The following is a 20,809-nucleotide window of genomic DNA, read 5'->3' on the forward strand; positions in this document are numbered from 1 at the left end:
GTGATACATCAGCCCTTGGGCTTTCCAGTTGTATGCGTTAGCCACAGAGTTTCTTTCATCATTCAGATGCATGTAAAAATAGCTTCTGGACTGTGTCTGTGATGTTGATACTCTGACAATGCTTTTCAGAAGTGTTATACAAACAAAGCCTATCCAAAAAAAAAAAAAAAATATATATATATATATATCAGTGCACCTCCAGTTGTTCTTGCAGTCATGTTTAATTAAAATGTCAAAATATAGGGCATGGATGCATTCATTATAATACTTGGGGAGCAGAAACATTGATTTACTAGGAAAAATAAGGGTGCAGCAAACCCAACCTATTTGATTTATTCAAGGTAAATCACAGTAGCTCCTCACAAAAATACTAATTCATGCACAGATATTTGTTTCAGTCTGAACATAGAGATCTGCAGAATGGATCTCACATAAGTATAAATCAACAATCATTTCCAAACCCCCATATGTTCTAGGACAACATTTCAAAGCTTTGTGCTTAGGCTGTGCATAGATGGAGGAAAAAAATCTAACAACTGTGGCATAGCTTTTTGAGGCTTTAGGAACAAATGTCTTTCAAAAAATTTCTGGGTGCCTAGATATTTTTGAGTGCACTAGATATTATCAACATATGCAGTCACATTTACATCTGAAGACTAAATATCCCTTCTTTAATTATTTTAGAAGACTAAATATTTTCCTCCCCCCCCCCCCCCCCCCTTAAAAAATGGTGCTTGTAATTTGGCATTCCCCATCTTTGCTGTGGAAAAATGCTGAAATTGTTACTGATTTCTATTCATACAGTAAGAGTCTTAAGACTTGATTTCAATAATATAATTTCTCCATGCATTTTGTGTTAGACCAGTTTCTTTACTGTCTTGTAATGCATGTGACCCCTTAAAAGAGAGGCAATGAGTGAAAGTGAGGTAGGTCATTGTAGAATTTTTTGTGTGCAAAGGTGCTGGGCTTTCTTTTCACTTCAGGAATAACCCTACAGAACAACCAGAAATGGTGTTAGACCTTCTAAGAACCCTTTTCTTCACCTGTATGCTGCTACTTACAATGACATTCCCGCACAAATGCAGGGATTGCAGAAATTTGAAATGTTTTCCCATCCCTGCCACTGGATCACTTAGAAGCTCATTCACTACATGACAGCAAAATCTGAAGAGTTATATGAAGGAAAAAAAAAATGTTCAAAGTAAAATTTCAAGGAGGAGTTTTAGCTGAGCATGAGTAATATTTCAGAACCCACTTAATGACGTGGAGAATTTAGATAACACGCATGTATTTAATGAGTAGAATCTATATATATGTAATTTTTCACTTTTCCTTTTTTTTTTTTTTTTTTTTTTTCATTCTGAAGGACTTAGATCATGACCAAATGCTAGCAGAAGGAAAGTTGCAATTTTTTTTCTTTAAATATTTTAACCCTACTAATGTTTCTTTCTTTATGACAAGTCCTGAGAAAAACCCGTTTTACAACTACTCCATAATTACACTTATTTCAGTGCATTTGGATGTTGAACAACAAAGTTTGAAGGGGTAGAAGGTGTGCTTCTAGAGTTCTGTTTCCATGTGCACATACTTAAAACAGTACTTAGGAATAAATGCTAAATAATCATAAAAAATGAACGGTGACTTACCACTGTGCAACACCATTGACATAGACACCAGAAGAATTGCAATCATTTTTGGTTTAATCCAAAGATAAGAAAAAAATCACACAGAAGACTGATGCGCCTGATGAGTTAAGTAAAATATTAGGCAGAATGTTATTTCTTGAATCTGAGAGTAAGAAGACATTAACTTAGAAAATTATTCTTTTGTAACCTGGCCATATTTCTGCTTGATACAATAGTTTTTACCCTTATCATAGTAAGTGCACATATTGCAGCAAAGACTAGTCTTACATATGCTCCACATTTTACCAACACTCTTTATAAACCTGAATAACAGTATCTATTTGGATATTGATTTAAGTTAGTCAGCAGGCTCCTCAAAAGTTCCATGGACAGAGCAAGTCCAAAGAGCAAAAAAATGGTGTGCTTGAAGCATCTTTTGTTTTGCAAACAGTTTTCATACCTTACTTGATCTAGCAGAATGTTCAAACAGTTCTTACAAATGAACAAAACTTCTGGAATTGATTCTATTGAACCCAGTTAATCTGAACTCCTGCGTATTAGTTTGCTTCACATCATGGAAATCTCTCCCACTTTGTAGTCACACATTTGCTCTGATCTGTGTTGAGACTGATTGAATGCATCATATATTTTCCTAATCACAAATTCTATATTGCTTGAAGATCTTCAAAATCTGGGAATGCTTATCCTTTTAGAAATGTGAATAAGGAATTCTTCTGAAGCTTTGCACCAGTACTCATTAAACGACAGAAAATTGAACTACACTTACAGTTCACCCCAAAATTAGAATAATTTTCTAAGTCAGGCATGGAGGTTTTTTATAACCAAATAAATGAAGATTTATTTATCAGTTTTCAAATATGTACCTACTGTTGATTTCTGCTCCATCAAGTATAAAGTCAAATATTGCATTCATTTTTATTTAAAAATCTTGTAATATTTAATCAGGATATGAGGTTATAAATCTAACAGCTTTAAATATTTACAGTTTACTGTCTGAAATCTCTTACCTTCACTTCAGTCTTACCTGTACTCCAGAGCCCTGAATAACTTTTTTTTTTTCTCTACATTTTCTTCCTAATTCCTGTATTACAGAGTACATCTAGAAAAGCTTACCTTGAGGGATATTATTCGAAAGCAGTTGGATGAAAGACAAATGGATTTCAGCAAAGTCAGTACTAAGTGATTTATACCCGCTTGGATATATACCTCACCCATGTGATCACTTCCTTTATCAAACCCACTTCAACATTTATTAATTAATCCTTCCGTGAAGTTCCTAAGAGTCATTATGCCCACAGAGTATTTTAGTAATATAGCTCCAGCCATGTAAAGGATCTATACTGAGAGGTCTTTTCTGCAGGTGCATTCACCGTATAGTAACTTGCTCTAATACTCTGTGGCTGTAATTAAATAACAATCATTTCACTGTTATTAATCACAAAATCTCTGGGGCATGTGAATGTGGCTTAGCAAGAGGTAGTGTTCAGTGACGAAAGATGAGTGAAAATTTATACAGCTTTAAACACTGGCATTCCTCGGGGTTGAGAAGTCTGCTCTTGTCTATCCACTGTGGCTCTGATCCAAAGCTGAGTGAAATCCAGGGGAAGGCCAAGTCAATGAGCTTTGGCTCATTGGCTTATTTGGCTTTTCCTCCTTGGGAAGGTGTGCTTTCTGCCAGGGTCAGACACAGCTACCTTTCAAAAATACCATAGCAAAGCTGAGGTTTTTTATTTGTTTGTTTGTTTGGTTGATTGGTTTGTTTGTTTTTCCCAGAGATGTGCTTTTGGTGAAAGCTTGTTCATCTGTCCTGAACTTCAGCAGGTGGCTGAAGTTGAAGCTGGTGAGAAAATTTAGGTCCCAGTCGACATGGATGGTGCTAGTTTGTCACTGCAGATGTCCCATCACACACCCTCTGTGAGATGCACACCTACAGTATTCACCCAAAGCCCTCCCCAAGGCTTGCTCAAAGCCCTGAAAAAGACGCAGTCTAGACAAAATTCTCCCAAGCTGCTGTAGAGGAAAGCAATGTCAACAAGGTCTCCCAGAAATGTCGATGTGCCATCCTGATCCTTCCAGGACATAACTTGGCCAAGAGGACACATGCTCAGCAAATTAGGATACCACAGCACTCTTAACTTCAGTTAAAGTACTCTAGGCCAACCGTCCACTGAGCATGGAGAAGTAAAAAGACTAACAAAAGGAGAACTATAAAAATATCTACATGAAGAAAAGGTTTGGCTCCTCCAAGATCCAGTGAACTACACTTGTCCGTATTGGTTCAGTACTGACATCTTGCCAGGAAAAGGACAAGTATTTCTTGGTCCAGTCATACCAGCTCTGTGACCAGCTCTATCAAGGAACTTTAGAGAAGAAGCAAAATGGCAGAGATTATACCAGAATGATATGAAAATAGATCTCCTACAACCTCCATGAGTTTTGATGCTTCCAGCTGGAGTCCCCAGATAGCTCAGGGATTGTCCATAGTTCATTTTTACTGTCTCGATGAAAAATTTCAATCTGACAAATCAGAGTGGGTTCAAGTGGGCATAATAGTAAACACAAGTCCTTTGAAATTCTGATTTACCCATATGCCACCATCATTTATGGACTTCTGCCAAGGCATTGAGGCTTTGCAGGAATGAAATCCCTAGAATACGGAAACGTGGTTTTTTTTTGGTGGTGGTTGTTTTTTGTTTATTTATTTATTTATTTATTGTGAGGCTTACTATTTTTTTTAATGAAGTCTTTGTTATTCCTTTTCATATTTAGTAGGTTTTTTTTGTTTGTTTGTTTTTCCATTAATTTTCATTATTCTCCTGCGCAAGCCAAGCAGTGAGTCTTAAGCAAGTGTGACAAGAATTCTGTCATTCAGGACAAGTGCCTTTAGATCTTTTCACAAGACACCCATAACTACGTGGCACCCGGTAATTCTCTCCCCGTGAAACCACTCAGGTGGTAGTTCCCAGCCCTTTCCAGGACCTTAAATTGGAGACAGCTGTGACCTATATGCAGTGCCAGACATGGCTCAGGCATGCCCTGTGGTACCTAATACTTCACACAGGTTAGTTAGCACCCTGCCCTAGGACTCATATTATTCCTGCAGGAAAAATGCAGAAGGCAGTGATTTCTTACAAATACAAAAGCTTCCTGTAGCATGGAGACCAGTGCTACAATTCAAATACATTAAAATAATAATAATTTTTAAAAAAATCTTCTCAAAGGGAAGCTTTTGACACAAATATTTTTCTTTCAATTACTGAAAAACAGAAAGTCAAACAAAATCATTGCTTTCTTCCTCCCCCACCTTATGTTCATCCTTACATGTCCTTCTTCCTCAATTCTCAGGAAACTTAATGATGAGAATGACTGTAAGAAGCAATATAGATTTACTTTCTTAATCATGTCTTCAGACTTTACAATGTTTTTGTGGGATCTAAAAGCAGCTGTTGCACAAAGGTGTTTTTCACCCAGCCTTTCACAGCAGAACTGATCCTGCCTTGGGTGAGGAGAGGTGTTGCGGTGTGAGATCCCACCACAGCTTTGCAATATCATGGCCATATTTAATACTCCCTCCAATTTATACATCCACTATAACCTCATTCTTATTGCTTTCACTGGCCTACATTGCAATATCAACTGCAGCTGATGATACTCCAGTCTGTCATGCTCTTTGATACGACAGAAAGCTTAATGCTTCCTTTGTGACACTGGGCACAATAAATTAAACTTTTTTTGGGAAAGGACTATCTTTCTCTGGGGTCAGCATTCCCTGTGGTGCCACCTTTCTCTTTGGCATTATATTACTTTGAACACAAATTTCTTCAGTGAAACATCAATGCATATCAGCTGTACCGCAAATATTCTTCTTTTGTTAGATATTTTAATGGCTTGATTATGAACTTTGGGTTGACTGAGGAATCATATTGCTGCAGTGCAGCAAAATACAGGATTGTGCATTATTTGGCTTTTTTTTTTTAATTGTTTTTTAGTTCACCAGAGGTGCAATTAAGGAAGGAAGGACATGAGTCTTGGTGAGCTCACACAAATGTGTCACAGAGTGAGAGCACCAGAGGTGTGAACATTTCCTTGGCTGAGCTCTTCATGAGATGAGTTGCTGAAGTAGTGGGAGACTCTTGATTTAGAATCATGGACAGTCTGCAAGGGCTTAACACCCAGGAAAAAAATAAAATATAAAAATCTTGTCTTTAATATTACAGCTTGTTTTAAAATTATTTTACATGTGTTCATTTTGATTATTTTATGTTAATTGTAAATTGTACTAGAGGAAAATAATTACATGCACTAACCAACCATATATGAATCCTTTATAAAATACAATTTTAAAAAGCCTTCCAATGTTCTTATTGCAGTTACAACACTTGTATAAAATGCATCTGTTTTTACACATCATTTTTACATTGTTTTGAGGAAGACAGATTCCTAAGTTAACATCCAATTAATAACTTGTCTTGTTACAAACATTTGTAAATAACATATCACAATCTGATTTTTCTTATGCTGAGTAATGAAAGAGACTACTAAAACTGCCACCGATCTTCTGAATTGCAGTAAAATTCTTCAGTACTCTAAACTGATTTACAGATGTTTTTAAGGCATTTCTGTTTTAATGCTGGAAGAACAAAAGAAAATTGAAGTCAGAACAGATTTTACAAGGAGAATATTAAAACCATACATGGTTCAATAAATCTCTATTTTAATACCTTAAAAAATCTTCATCAGGAGAAATAGCGCTCTGAAGAAAGTCAGCAAATACTCTGTGGGTATCTAAAACTTCTTGTTATATATTCTTAATAAGGTATGTAGAGGTTTAAATAGAAAACATACTTACTGTGGGAGTAAGCAACTCTTTTGACTTGTTCACAGACATAACTTGCATTTTTCAAGAACCAGGAATAGTATTCTACACAGTACCTAAAGAAGTAAAGTTAGGAGAGTACTGTCCTGCTATCTTACATAAGCATAGCTGAATGCATGTTATGCTGCTAATATTGCACTTTGAACATAGAAACAAAGAGATTCTGACCTCACCTATGACATTAAATACTGGGAAAAATCCAGCTGAGCAACGTTCACCCAGACTGACAAATGGAGGCCAGATCAGTGCCCTGGGGGCCCATCTGGGACTCAGCCAGTAGCCACAGACTCAAAAATAAGCACTGGTGATTGAAAATTGTCATTTTTTTGAAATAGCATGATGGATTATTTTAAGAAGACAGAAGCAAGTGAAACTGCTGTCAGATTTTACCTCATGGCTTCCTTTCTGGAATATTTTCTTCGACCAACGCAGAGGCAGAGCTGGAAAAACCTGCACAGCTCCATCACACAAGGATTGATCTTCTGCACTATGACTGTGACAGGAGGTGAGGTCACACGGGACTCTTTGAGGATTGCTTGTGGACACCCTAGGAAAAATATAACTGTGTAATAATTCATAGACTTATCCCATAAAATTCCCTGTAATTACTTATCTGGGCTAAGGGAAATATGCAGATTAAAGAGCTCACGGAGGTATCTTAAAATCAAGTCTGAGTGAGGGAGATAATTGAAAAGAAAGCCACACGCAGTCTGGCAGTTGTTAGACTGATAGCACAAATATTCTTTTCAATTTATTATTTATAATTTCTAGTTAGTTATTAAAATCCATGTTGCTTTTATTTATCACAAGTATAAGGAACAACTCTAAAGATGTAATTTATTTATTGTTACCTCTTTAGGTGGAGGTTCAGTTACCATTGAAGCATCAGTTTTCCACAGCACAAAACAGTGAGATGAACAGCAGCATACACTTATTATATTTGATATTTTCTATATAGATATGATACTTTAATGCAATAGCCATTTCTATTTTCACACTCTTTCCTACACACACCCTCTAAGTCTGAATCCTAGGCTAAATACGACAGAGCTAATAAGCAGTCAGCCTCTCACTGTTCTCTTCATCTCCTTTTTAGCCTCATTAACAGAAGAAACATGATTTATGCAGAGGTTATGGCTTTCTCTCTGCCTATTTCTGCATTTGCCTGCCATTTTCCCCTCTTGTTTCCAGGAAATTGAATCATCAGCTAATTTCAGATAACTTTTTAGAGACAGGTAAAAATCCTCTGGGTAAATACTTTCCTACAGGTGTCTTGAAAACTACCAAGAAACTGAAGGAGAAAAGGTCAATTTTTGCCTACATTGAGAGGAAGGTAGGAATCATTTCTCCATTTTACTCTTGGTCGGCTGCCAGTTGGTTAATCCGTGGGTTTTTGTTTGTTTGTTTGTTTTTCCTTCAGGTGACCACTATTATGATAACTTAAGAAAAATGCAGGAAAATGGTGTAGTGAGGGCTGGACTCCCTCTCCCCTCTCTGAAATCAACTAAAAGGAAAATATCTAGTTTATTCTGTTCATTGAATCTTCTCCAGTCAGCAGTGAGAGAGAAACATTTGTACACCAAACAGTTCACCCCAGCAGAAAATGCACCTGTGCCAGGCTGCAGATAATGTAATATAACAGAATAGGTGATGGCAGGTTATAAGAATTGCTATGTGGGTGTTTTCTTTTTTTTTTCCCTTTTTTTTTTTTATTTTCAGTGTGAAATACAATCTCCTTTCAGCGTCTCTTTCTGTTACAGAAAAGAGAAAACAAAGCAAGGTGAAAATGACGGAAACTTAGAAAGGGTAATGCAAAACTGCAGCTGCTTTCATATTTTTTTTTCAGTGTTTTTCTTTACTATATTAAGAGAAAACCTAACATTAGCCATAATCTTGTCTTCTTGAAGCCTTACTCTGGCACGCATCATCTTGAGTCTTTGCCTTTCCTGTTAGTTAACTTAGTTAACAGTTGTGTTATGGTAGGTAAATAACAGCTTGCTAGAAAAAACAAATGCAACATTTAAACTGTGCTGAAAGGCTCGGACATGGCTGAAATAGCCATGTAACCACCTCAACTTTGTGCATTAAATAATGTCACTCTGCAGAGGAGATGCTGTGGGGAGGCACAATTTGGGTCTTGCAGTGTGCAGCTCGTGCTGCCCCCTACGAGCAGCAAGCTTTCCAAAGGTGCTGACCCTGTGCCAGCACCCCAAAAAATGAGGGACATCCCTGCAAACACCACTCTGGAACTGGAAGAAGATAACCAGGGACCATGCCAGGAGAAGCCACATTTTGCATGACCTGGGTGTCCTTCTCCCTTCCACCCACTGAGTTGGAAGACCCCAAAACTGGGGAGCAAAGGCAGCAGCCGTGGGATTGCTGGCTGGCTTTTCCACCTGTGAAACCAGCAGCAGGCTTTGGCCACATGCCTAGATAAACTGTCTTACCTGCAGAGCATAATCCCCTTAGACAGTGTAATTGTATTTCCAGGTTCACATGTCTCACATGCTTTATAGCTTTGGGCCATCTTATGTTATGCGATAGGAGAGGTTACGGAGGTTAAATTTGGACTAATGAAGTTCTGTTGAAATAAGACTAAGTTGTCTAGTGCTGACAAGAAGTTTAATATAAAATGGCATTCGTGGGCAGGAGGAAAATAGAGGCACTGCCAAGCTGAAAGAGATTGCTATGAAACAATTTGTCTTCTGCCAGAGCTTGCCCAAGGTAGCAAAAATCATGGAGGAGTCATGGGCAGCCCTTGCAGCTCCCATACTCATGGTCCCCTCTGAAAAAGGACCACTGGCTGTGTGTCACAGACACTGCACTGTAATTAGTCAGTGATGAGCGAGAGGGAGCCCCATCTCCCTCAATCTCAGCAGTTTTGCATGATCGCTAGCACTTGACACGTCTTGATTTTTTCCACTTGCTGGCAATTAAAAATGACTGATGTCTTGTTTTAACAAACACTCTTCATGTTAATAACTGAACATCAGAGCAAGCAGTGATGAGTTTTTAGTATAAGTTATCCATTAAAAAGGGATGTTATATTTGCTGGGAATAATTAAAACTTCCTAAAACCCACCCTCCAATGAATCTCAACGTCTCCACCAAAGTAGGTACTCACTATTCCATCTAACAGGTGTTAGTGCTTTGCTCAAGCTGTGCATTTTGCCAGCAGAAATTCAGCTCTATCTAAATGTAAATTGAATGACTGCAATTTCAATGTGGATTCATTTATGTAGGAAAGAGAAGTCAAATAAAAAAGTTGAAAGTTAAACAAATTGCTCTGGTTTTCATTTCTAACAATAATTTCATTTTAAATTGATGTTGTATTTACATAATACTGTATTTGATGTTGAATTTTTTTTCAATTAAAGTTAGATTTAATTTTATTTGGATTGGATAGTATACTTACATGACAGCATTGAAATCAATATTTTCAGTGCTTCATAGTCATTTTTTATCTCATTGTAATAAATTTCTACTGTTAGAGGTTTGTTTTTTTTTTTTTTTTTTGGGTTCCTACAAATTCAGATTGAAGCAAAAAGATTTATATGTAGGAATTTATTTTAAAACTTTCCTTTCTAACATTTTTCTTTTCTAAGAAAATGAGTTAGTTAATACAGGGAAGAGAGCACAGGAAACTCACTTTCCCATGCAGAGCTTTGCTCTTGCCCTTTTGAAATTACTCTGCTACTGTTGCAGGCAGATAAGTGACCAGTTTGTGCTGCACTAAAGAGCCCTTTCCACTAGGAACTGAATATCACCTCTCTTTGACACTTAGATTAAATTTTGCCATCAGTGAAAAGCAATGTTTTGGCTACTGTGAATAATTCAGGCTTACAATATCCCTCTCTGTGTGCTATAATATGCACTCAAATATTTTATCAGTTGGCATGCAATAAATAAACAAATAAATAAATAGATCCACTTTTGTGATTTAAGAAATGACTTAATGGAATAATGTCTTGGTCTTAAGAGTACTGTGGCTGCTCTTCACTGCTGTGTGATCCCACTGTTTGATTTTATTTTATTTAATTTCTTCTCAAAATGCCATGATTGATATACGTAGCTATGCCACGGTTTCTGACAGAGAGGCATTTTGTGAGTCTCCATTCACTGATTGCAACCCATGTTTCCCAGCCTTTTCAAAAAGGTCTTGTTCCCAGTTTTAGGTTTTGTACGGTTTATAGGGTTGTCCACCAGACAGCACATGGCAGATGAACAAGCCCTGGACAGCGCACACCACAAATCCACTCACAGACTCCAGCAATGTCCAGTTGGGTGGCCCTCATTTAATCCTCAAGTCAAACTCATCCAAAGCAACTAGGAAACACAGAGAACATTGTTGCTGTTGTTTTGTGTGTGTGTGTGCAGAATTAGGTCTTGGTAGACAAGAATTGCCATAACATATTCATCTGATCCCTATCAAGATAATAAGACATAGTTTGTCTTAAATTCTTCCCTTCGCACCATCAAGAGTGTCAAGAAATCAAATTATATTCATGATATTATATTGGTTCATTTTCTTCATGCAATGTATGTCATGGGGGTTAAGATGAGGACTTTTTTTTTTTTAAGTGAAATGAAAAAAATATCAAAAATTAAAAAAAAAATGTTGAAAGGATAACTAGCTCCTTAATATAATGGTTTGAAAGACCTCTTAACATCAAGAACTGTTTCTTGTCTCACCACCAGTGAGTCTTCTCCTTAGAAGCAGGTCTCAGTAGATAGTGTTTAACTGCAGTTTTCCCAAGCCTGCCAGGCAATAGATTCCTCTCCAGCCTCTTTGCCACTGCCTTTCTTGCAGGTCTCCCCCCACTGTGTTTGTGTGATCACTTGATGCTGTTGTCAAAATCCTTTGTATTCATAATCAGTGTTTTTAATTAACTACAATAACATCAATAACATTATTTTCTCCAAGAACGGATGCCCCACTGAGTCCTATGCTCTCAAATGCTTTCTTTTCCTAATAGCATGATTGAAAAGAAAAGAAAAAAAAAAAAAAGAGAGGAAAAAAAAGAGAAAAAAATACAAACAAACCAACTTCTGCTGGTAAATTCAGCCAACCAGAACTATGAAAAACCTGATCAGAATCAGTAAAAGCTACAAAAATTAACAGCAGAGGATGCTATTCTTGGGTTGCTGTAATAGGCAATGACAATAAAACCAAGGTAAAAAGCAGACAACACCAAAGATTCACAGATTCACAGATTCACAGATTTCTCTAGGTTGGAAGAGACCTCAAGATCATCGAGTCCAACCTCCGACCTAACACTAAGTACTCCACTAAACCATATCCCTAAGCTCTACATCTAAACGTCTTTTAAAGACCTCCAGGGATGGTGACTCCACCACCTCCCTGGGCAGCCCGTTCCAATGCTTAATAACCCTTTCGGTAAAGAAGTACTTCCTAACATCCAACCTAAAACTCCCCTGTCGCAACTTTAGCCCATTCCCCCTCGTCCTGTCACTAGGCACGTGGGAGAATAGACCAACCCCCACCTCTCTACAGCCTCCTTTCAGGTAACTGTAGAGAGCGATGAGGTCTCCCCTGAGCCTCCTCTTCTCCAGGCTGAACAAGCCCAGCTCCCTCAGCCGCTCCTCGTAAGACTTGTTCTCCAGACCCCTCACCAGCTTGGTCGCCCTTCTCTGGACTCGCTCGAGCACGTCCATGTCCTTCCTGTAGCGAGGGGCCCAAAACTGAACACAGTACTCGAGGTGCGGCCTCACCAGAGCCGAGTACAGGGGCACAATCACTTCCCTCGACCTGCTGGCCACACTGCTTCTTATACAGGCCAGGATGCCGTTGGCCTTCTTGGCCACCTGAGCACACTGCTGGCTCATATTCAGCCGACTATCCACCAATACTCCCAGGTCCTTCTCGGCCAGGCAGCTTTCCAGCCACTCATCTCCCAGCCTGTAGCTCTGCTTGGGGTTGTTGCAGCCCAGGTGCAGGACCCGGCACTTGGCCTTGTTGAACTTCATGCAGTTGACCTCAGCCCATCGCTCCAGCCTATCCAGATCCTCCTGCAGAGCCTTCCTGCCCTCGAGCAGATCGACACACGCACTTAGCTTGGTGTCGTCTGCAAACTTACTGAGGGTGCACTGGACGCCCTCATCCAGATCATCAATAAAGATATTAAAGAGGACCGGCCCCAGTACCGAGCCCTGGGGGACTCCACTAGTGACCGGCCTCCAACCAGATTTGACTCCATTCACCACAACTCTCTGGGCCCGGCCATCCAGCCAGTTTCTAACCCAGCGAAGCGTACGCCAGTCCAAGCCCCGAGCAGCCAGTTTCTCGAGGAGAATGTTGTGGGGAACGGTGTCAAAAGCCTTACTGAGGTCAAGGTAGACCACGTCCACAGCCTTTCCCTCATCCACCAAGCGCGTCACTTGGTCATAGAAGGAGATCAGGTTCGTCAAGCAGGACCTGCCTTTCATAAACCCATGCTGACTGGGCCTGATCGCCTGCTTGCCCTGCAAGTGCCGCGTGATGACCCTCAAGATAATCTGCTCCATGAGCTTCCCCGGCACTGAGGTCAAACTGACAGGCCCATAGTTCCCCAGGTCTGCCCTCCGGCCCTTCTTATAGATGGGCGTCACATTGGCTAGCTGCCAGTCAACCGGGACCTCCCCCGATAGCCAGGACTGCCGATAAATGATGGAAAGCGGCTCGGCCAGCTCCTCCGCCAGTTCTCTCAGTACCCTTGGGTGGATCCCATCCGGCCCCATCGACTTGCGCACATCCAAGCTCCGTAGCAGGTCGCCAACCATTTCCTCATGGATAGCGAAGGCCACATCCTGCTCCCCATCCCCTTCCACCAGCTCAGGGCACTGGGTGTCCGGAGAACAACCGGTATTGCCGCTAAAGACTGAGGCAAAGGCGGCATTAAGCACCTCAGCCTTTTCCTCATCCTTAGTAACTAGGTTTCCCCTCGCATCCAGTAAAGGATGGAGATTCTCCCTAGATATAGATAAAGATATAAGATATCCCTAGATATAGATAAAGATATAAGATGTTACTTCTCTCCTATTAGGTGATTATTCTCAGCAACAGCAAACTGAAGATCTACAAAAGGACTTTTCTTGTCTGACACAACTATGCTCATCCCCTCACAATAATCCTTTGCAAACAAACAAAGGTGTGTTAGAATACAGCAATGAGCAGACAGAAGTCAGTATTTAAAATATCATTACAAACTGTGAGATTAGCAGAGAATCCAAAGCAAATCTTTGGCTTTAAGCCTCAAAGCAATCCCAGACAAAGACCTGAGGGTTGCCTGCATGGAGCTGGGGAACTGGCTGCATCTCCGATGTTCTGGGTTGGTTCCAGTAGCACAGAAGGAGACCACAAGGATGCAGAGTTTCCCTTCACCTGCTGATGCTCAGTTTTTCACTTTGCCCATTCTGTTTTGACAGGACAGCAGCAGCTTTCTTGGTCAGACTTATTAGGAATCCATATCAAAGACCCACATTTAACAATATCAGACAGTGCAACTTATTTTTCCGTCATCCCCATCAAATTATCACAAGCCATATAATCAGCATTTCTTTTTTTCCATCTTTGCCAACTGCCCTTCTGAATTTGCTGGCCCTACTTTGCTCAGATCATCTTTTTTTTTTTTTTTTTTTTCCCTTCTATTTCCTATGTGTTCAAACACATCATCTGAAAAGTATTATTTGATCGGCATTTTTGTCCTTTGGACAAATACAAAATTCTTCTGTTTTCATCTATAACATCAAGACTAAATGATACTGAAGAGCCCCTCAAATTTAGTCTGATATATTACCATTGCACAGCCCAGCATCTATGCTTTTGGCATTAGACAGTCACTGCACAGAAACATGAGCAGGCAAGGAACAGATTTCCAAAATCCCCTCTGGCAGTCCTCACGACCAAGCAAGACTCGTGTTCCTGCTCATCCTCTCCAAGGAACAATCACATCCCTGGTAGCAGCACAGTCAACTTCACCGTGGGGACCAAAGACAGCCTCTTCCCAGAGCATCCCATCTGTTTGTAGCTCTGTCACAGCTCTGAGCAGCCAAATAGGTGGATTTGGGGTGAAAGAGGCTGAGAACATAATCCTAATGCCAGGAAACCTTGGAAATGAGCCATATGTTTATTCTGGAAAAGATGGGGACCATTTCTTCCCTTTCTAGTCTTGTTTTCAGCCAGAGACACTGATCCTGAATTAATGTGCTACAGACTGGGCTCAGTGGTAGCTACCAAGTTTCTCTAAAAAGATTATGCTATGCTGAATAGCAGATAATCACAATCCCAGTCTGGAATAGAGGTATGTAGATTTTGTCTGGATCCAAGTGCAGGCAGGCTGGATTTTCCCTCCAAATAATATATATTAAATCGTATTTGTAGGGAAATATGAAATGTGAATATGAAATACGCAATATGAAATCATAAAAATGTCGAAGTGCTCTTCCATGTGAATACCAAAGCTGGACCATCTACCCCAGCATATCCCTCAAATTTACTTTAATTCTATTAATTTACTTCCTTAACTCCATTAATTTAATTCCTTAATTCCATTAGCATTCTATGATTCTATGATTAATTACCAGGTTAGCAGGGAGTGCAAAGCTTAATCAAGAGCTGAGATACATGCAACTTCAGTTCTACCTTGCCTGCTGCTCAGCTGGCCACGTGGTTTGGTTTACAGTGTGATCACCGGGAGGAAGGATTCCAGGCTGGGAGTGGAAAGGCCTGGTAGAGGTATTAAAGGTGTATGCAGACCTGGAGGTATTAGAGGTATCTGCAGGATGAGATGTATTTTACCTAGTTTTAGGTGTTCGTGATAGGTCTCATCTCAAATCAGCCACCCAGATCTGGGTAAAAAAATCCTGCCTTAAGCTCTGTTGGCATTAGTACACTGGAAGAGATATTATTTCTTCCCTGTGATAAGCCCATGAAACCAAATTCAGAATTTATATTCTACCATTCTACCACTCTTAGCATTGCTGGAGCAAGTAGAAATTTTTCTTCAGCTCTGTGACTTCTGATTTTGACTTTGATTGGGATTTGAAGCTGAGATTTATTCCCATTGTATTTATGAACTATGCTTCTACTTTGCAAATTTGGGAGTGGGCAGCCTGGACTCATTCATATGCCCAGAATCCAAAGCTGGGGCTGGATTCTCCCAGAGTGCAAATTCCCTTTTTGGCATTTTATTAGGTCCAGTTTTTGAAAGCATATATCCTCTTATTAAATACTTTCACAGAAATGTAATTTTTTTGCCTATATGACTAGATGACACTTATAAGTGGAATGGCACATCATCATGTATTTACTACACTGAACTCTTAAATTCCAATTATTTTGGAATATAAAAGGAAAATCTATGTTCTCCTGGAAATCTAGCGGATAACTGTCCTTCTTTAGCCAAAGAGGAACTTTGTAGTATTGAAAATTCAGAGTAATTCTGAAGATTTCATGTGTCAGGGATCGACTTAATAATTTTATTTGTACCAATAGGAGGATTTAAAACATGACAATTTCTTTTGGAACAAAGGAATCTTAAGATTTCCCAACAGCCAATCCATGTTAAAATTGACATGTGGAGTACATGATTTCATTATATCATAATTTGTATTTTCAGTGTGAGGTTGTGTATGATTCAGAAATATGGAAACAATCCCTTTGACATTTTGTGTGTTTACATTCATAAAATATGTTAAGTACATGATACATGCACATTATTTCCGCATAAGAAAATTTGTATATGGGTATACTTTCAAACAGGCTACTATTTTTGCTGTATGCTCAGCTACTACTTACGGGTAATTGAGTGAAGTTTCAGTGTCACAGTGGGCCGGTAGGGTGGAGTAGGCAGTACAGAAGAAAGGAAATCTGAAGGAGGAAGAAAAATATAAAATGCTTTGACATAACAGGAAAAAAAAAAAAGGGGAAGTTTGAACAAGAGTAACAAAAACATACTGAAGTCTCAGGCCACTAATAGACACTTCTGTAGATATTGATGCATAAATACCTTCACAGTCTCCTATTTCTATACGTATTATTTTTATTTTCATAAATGTGCTGACTGACGCACTTTGCTATTTTCCCAGATCAATCTCACCTGGCTCTGTTTGCATCAGTTTGCTGGCTTCTTGAGGAGGGATGGTCTGCATCCAAAATGCATATGTATCACCTGTGGGAACAGAAAGGCACATAACATCATTCAGAAAATTTTTTATTTGTATATTGAGAAGAACATCCTGCTATGTATGAGACTGCTCAACAGACAGGGATCCTTACCCAATACTTCCAGTGGCTTATAAAAATGGTGTGATGAAAAAGGAAGGGCAGAAACTGTATTTATTAGAACTTGGAAAGTGCATGGGCTAAGGAAAGAGGATTTAAAGAAGATATTTTTAGTAGAGACCTAGAGAATCAGCTCTATTTTATGGTCGGTTTTAGTTTTGGTGTTCCCTACCCCACCCCAACCCAGGTCTATTCACTGGGTTTGGAGCAAGATGTGAGCAAAGAATTGTGTGGCAGATCTGTCCACGAGAAGCAGGACCTGTGTTTTGCCCCAAACAGTAAGAACTACAGGATGGCTCCTCTACCCTATGTTAGCACCTCTACAGTAAAGAAATCTACTCACTAGAGACCAAGAGCAGGTCTTCCTGAAGGGCCTCCTAACATTCACCTCTGAAACATGGCTTGGGTTGGGTTTTTGGCCAAGCTCCAGAGCTAATGGGGTAAAGCAAGTTTTGGTCCTCTGCACAGAACTCACCAGGGCTGGTCTGCAAGGCTGATGATGGGGCCAAGCTCTCCCCAGCAGCCGGAGGGGCTCCAACCGTGCCTCTTGGTCTTGAAGCATCCACGTGTAGTGACGGAAACCCTGATCCCTTCACACCAACCGTCTTTGGCCATGGTGGGGACCTTGTGGTGGGGATGTCCTCCCCTTTCAGGGCAAGAGGGGTGCTGGTAGCTGGAGAAGCTGAAGACAGGGGGAAGGCACCATAAATGTCCTGTGAGTGCTGATGCCCCATGGCAGCAGCAAGCGTAATATGCTGGGCGACAATACTACCTAAAATACACCCAGAAAACCCCCTTTTGCTCCTCAAGTGCTTCTGCTGGCAGCTGACATGCAATTTTTCACTTAATTTTATTAATTATGGTTTTTATTTTTTCTTTCCCGGAAAACATGGGAAGTACCACTAAAGCTAGAAACTTTAACTGAGGACATAGAATAATAGAATGGTTTGGATTGGAAGGGACCTTAAAAATCATCTAATTCCAGCCCCACATTTCAATGTCCAAGTGTTCATAAACAAAAAAAAAGAGAATGTGGTGTTCCTTCAGAGTGGTTTTTTTACATAAATTATTTTTTATTTCCTAGACTTTTTTTTACTACAGATGGAAAGATGAAAGCTCTTGTCTATGTGATGGGAAGCAGGCAGGTACTGGAGGGCAGATAGTGGAATTGGAGAACCGATGACATTTTTGTGGCAGGAATGACAACCAGTCACTCACTACTGAAGGTTATATAAAATCAAAGATGTTACTAATTTAAAATCAAAATCAATGTTTTTTATTTTTTTATTTTTATTTTTTTAATTTCAATTATTTTAATTAAATAAAATACAGAAAAAATGCCAATAAGGAGAAACAAAAAAACAACAAAACTTTTTCTTGGTTTAAAACAGTTATTTTTTTTCTTTACTTCTCTCTCTCCTAGAGAAATTTTGTAAATAAAACATAAAAAAAAAATCTGGTAAAAATGCTATTGAGTGCATTACTGGCCTGATCTGAGGACAAACTTTTACCTTACTCTGTAATTGTAGTTTAGCATCACTGATATGTGCAGCAAAGATAAGCGATCACTTGTTGAGATATTAATCAAGGAGAATATAAAGATCTGGAAATATTAACTCACTTTTAAATGTCCACTTGTGTTCTACTGATGGATGCATGGTTTTGTTTGAGTCTTCCTGTAATTTCATGAAGCTTGAAAAAATTGAATCTAGATCTTTGAGGTATGAGAAGATAATGTTAGTACACTTAGCATCCGTAGAATATCATATAATAGAAAGGAAATAAATCAGGTTCTGGTGCAAAAGGAACTGATGTCTTTTTAAAAGAAAGTTACTAGCAAAGTGTCTTTATTTTTTTTTTTATTATTATTATTATTATTACTTCTTTTTAAACAGGTGAGAAACTTCCTACAGCTTTCAGTGAAAGTGAACTTGTCAATGATTTCCATGTCTTCCTGTTTTAATCCACCATCCAAAATAAGAAGTAGTCACTGGCAGCAATAAGAGGTCAGCATCTGCAGCCAGCTCAACCTGGCAAAGAAGTTGTGTGTGGAGGAGCCATGCAGCACGCTGTCTGAGTATATTTGACTCCTTTCTGAAGGTTACTCACGTAAATGCAGATTATTTGTGCTCAGAGCTAAGGAAGATAACCCTTTAGATCAAGAATATTACAGAGCCTTCCCAGCCCAGTGCTGAATCCCGTGAAAGCTCTGATCCCGGGAGCTTTTGTTTGTTCCTCCAATAGAAGACGTCATTTTCAATAATTTAAATGTTTGTAAATTTTACTTATTTTTACAAGATGGAAAAGGAGCATTCATTACAAGTGCTACCTGGGCATGGTTTTTGTTGTTGTTGCTGTTTCTTTTTATTCCCCAGGATGTACTTACCCAGGTCAGATGATGCGTTACTGGAAAATGTGTAATTAATAACAGGGGACTTCTCCAATATTTCCCAAAAGTCAGACGGATTTCTCCCTGCAAATATAAATGATTAAAAATATGAAGACAGACTTGTTTCTAGTATAAGTCATCACTGAAAGTAAATAGGACAATATTTTGGACTAGAATGATTTTTTCATTTACCTGTTTGCCCTGTCATCACACAGATGTAGATACAATCTGAATCATTGCTCTGACGCACTAAAAGGCAAAAAAAAGTAAAACAGATCATTGTTACTAGTTTTCATTATATGATATTATCTTAAACAGCGAAACACAAACCCATAATAGTATGTGGCTACTACAATTAGTCAAATATTTTCATTCAGATTTGACTTTGACAAAATCTCAATCCAGCACCAAATCCAAATGCTAATATTTCTAGGAGAAATGTTTCTCCTAGTTTGAAATTTTTAATTTAATTAAAATTCTTAATACAAGCATTTTTACAAGGAAAAAAAAACTTCAAAAAATATAGCACATATCATTCCATAGGGTCATAATTTCCTAAAATACCAGCATTCAATAATAATTCAACAAACTTTCAAGTAAAACATATATGTTCATAGAAACATACACATCTCTATATTATATATTAATAATATTAATATATTATTAATATAATATTAATAATATTAATATATTATTAATATAATATTAATATATTGTTAATATATTATCTATATATTACGTGTGTATATATATATATATATATACACACATGTTGTTCCTCTAAGGAGACTTTGTTTTACAACTGCAGTCATGCTTTACAGCATAAATGCTGCCAAATAAGAGCAATAAGCTTTTATATGCATTTTTATGCTTGTTTCCGTGCCAGAACTAAATCACACAAATAAGACAATGATAAATGTTTAAGAGGAAATGCAAACCTGAGAGAATAGAAGTAGATTTGAAAATTTCTGTGAGATAACTGGTGGAGTTTCCAATTATATCAACAAGTAAAGCTGTAAAATCTAGACAACAAAATACATAAAATTTATATTTGAAAACATATTCAACTATCTACATTATCAGAAATCATTTTTGTAACTGATCATATTTTGAATATGTGCTTGTACATTAAAATTATTGAAATATCTAAAAGTTCAGAACTTTTCTGCTGTATAGGAGTAGACTTAGGAAACCATTGGAATACTCTGTGGAAATACGTGTCAAAGATTGTATGCAAAATAGCACCGATGTGCGTAAATGAAAACTTAAATAGAATCTATCTGTTCAAGAGAGCTATTTAAAGTAACACTCTATAAAGGCTGCATGGAAGAAGAGCCCAAGCCTGTATGCTCTGTGGCACTGATTACCTCTCTGCCACATGGGACCATGTGGGGACATGGGATTGTCCATCTACTCTGAGGTCTGCTTCAGAAAAACAGATGCTGTTAGCTCAAAAAATGGTTAGTGGTGGAGTTATGATTTACTTTATTTTATTTTATTTTATTTTATTTTATTTTATTTTATTTTATTTTATTTTATTTTATTTTATTTTATTTTATGATATTTTATGATATTTTATGATATTTTATATTATTTTTTATTTTTTAACTAACAGG

General features: G+C 38.4%; 1 protein-coding gene across 8 annotated transcripts in view; it reads right to left on the minus strand.

Annotated features, from left to right (window-relative positions):
- Positions 1-727: 727 nt before the first annotated feature.
- HHLA1 (HHLA1 neighbor of OC90) overlaps positions 728-20,809 on the minus strand; it is a 34,262-nt gene continuing 14,180 nt past the window's right edge. For 7 of the 8 annotated variants that reach the window (XM_080581859.1, XM_080581858.1, XM_080581856.1 and 4 more), the window contains 10 exons: positions 20,132-20,215; positions 19,386-19,442; positions 19,191-19,277; positions 18,426-18,518; positions 17,280-17,486; positions 16,620-16,691; positions 16,319-16,390; positions 6,913-7,069; positions 6,496-6,578; positions 6,003-6,276 (listed from right to left, as the gene is read on the minus strand). In XM_080581859.1, coding sequence (XP_080437985.1) covers positions 6,233-6,276; positions 6,496-6,578; positions 6,913-7,069; positions 16,319-16,390; positions 16,620-16,691; positions 17,280-17,486; positions 18,426-18,518; positions 19,191-19,277; positions 19,386-19,442; positions 20,132-20,215 — 956 coding nt within the window. In that variant the 3' untranslated portion in view covers positions 6,003-6,232. Of the gene's footprint in view, positions 1,744-6,002; positions 6,277-6,495; positions 6,579-6,912; positions 7,070-16,318; positions 16,391-16,619; positions 16,692-17,279; positions 17,487-18,425; positions 18,519-19,190; positions 19,278-19,385; positions 19,443-20,131; positions 20,216-20,809 lie in introns of those variants that run through there. The other variant, XM_080581860.1, reaches the window with a different exon arrangement.

This window comes from Anser brachyrhynchus (assembly GCF_964034855.1).
Source record: "Anser brachyrhynchus genome assembly, chromosome: 2".
Taxonomy (NCBI): domain Eukaryota; kingdom Metazoa; phylum Chordata; class Aves; order Anseriformes; family Anatidae; genus Anser; species Anser brachyrhynchus.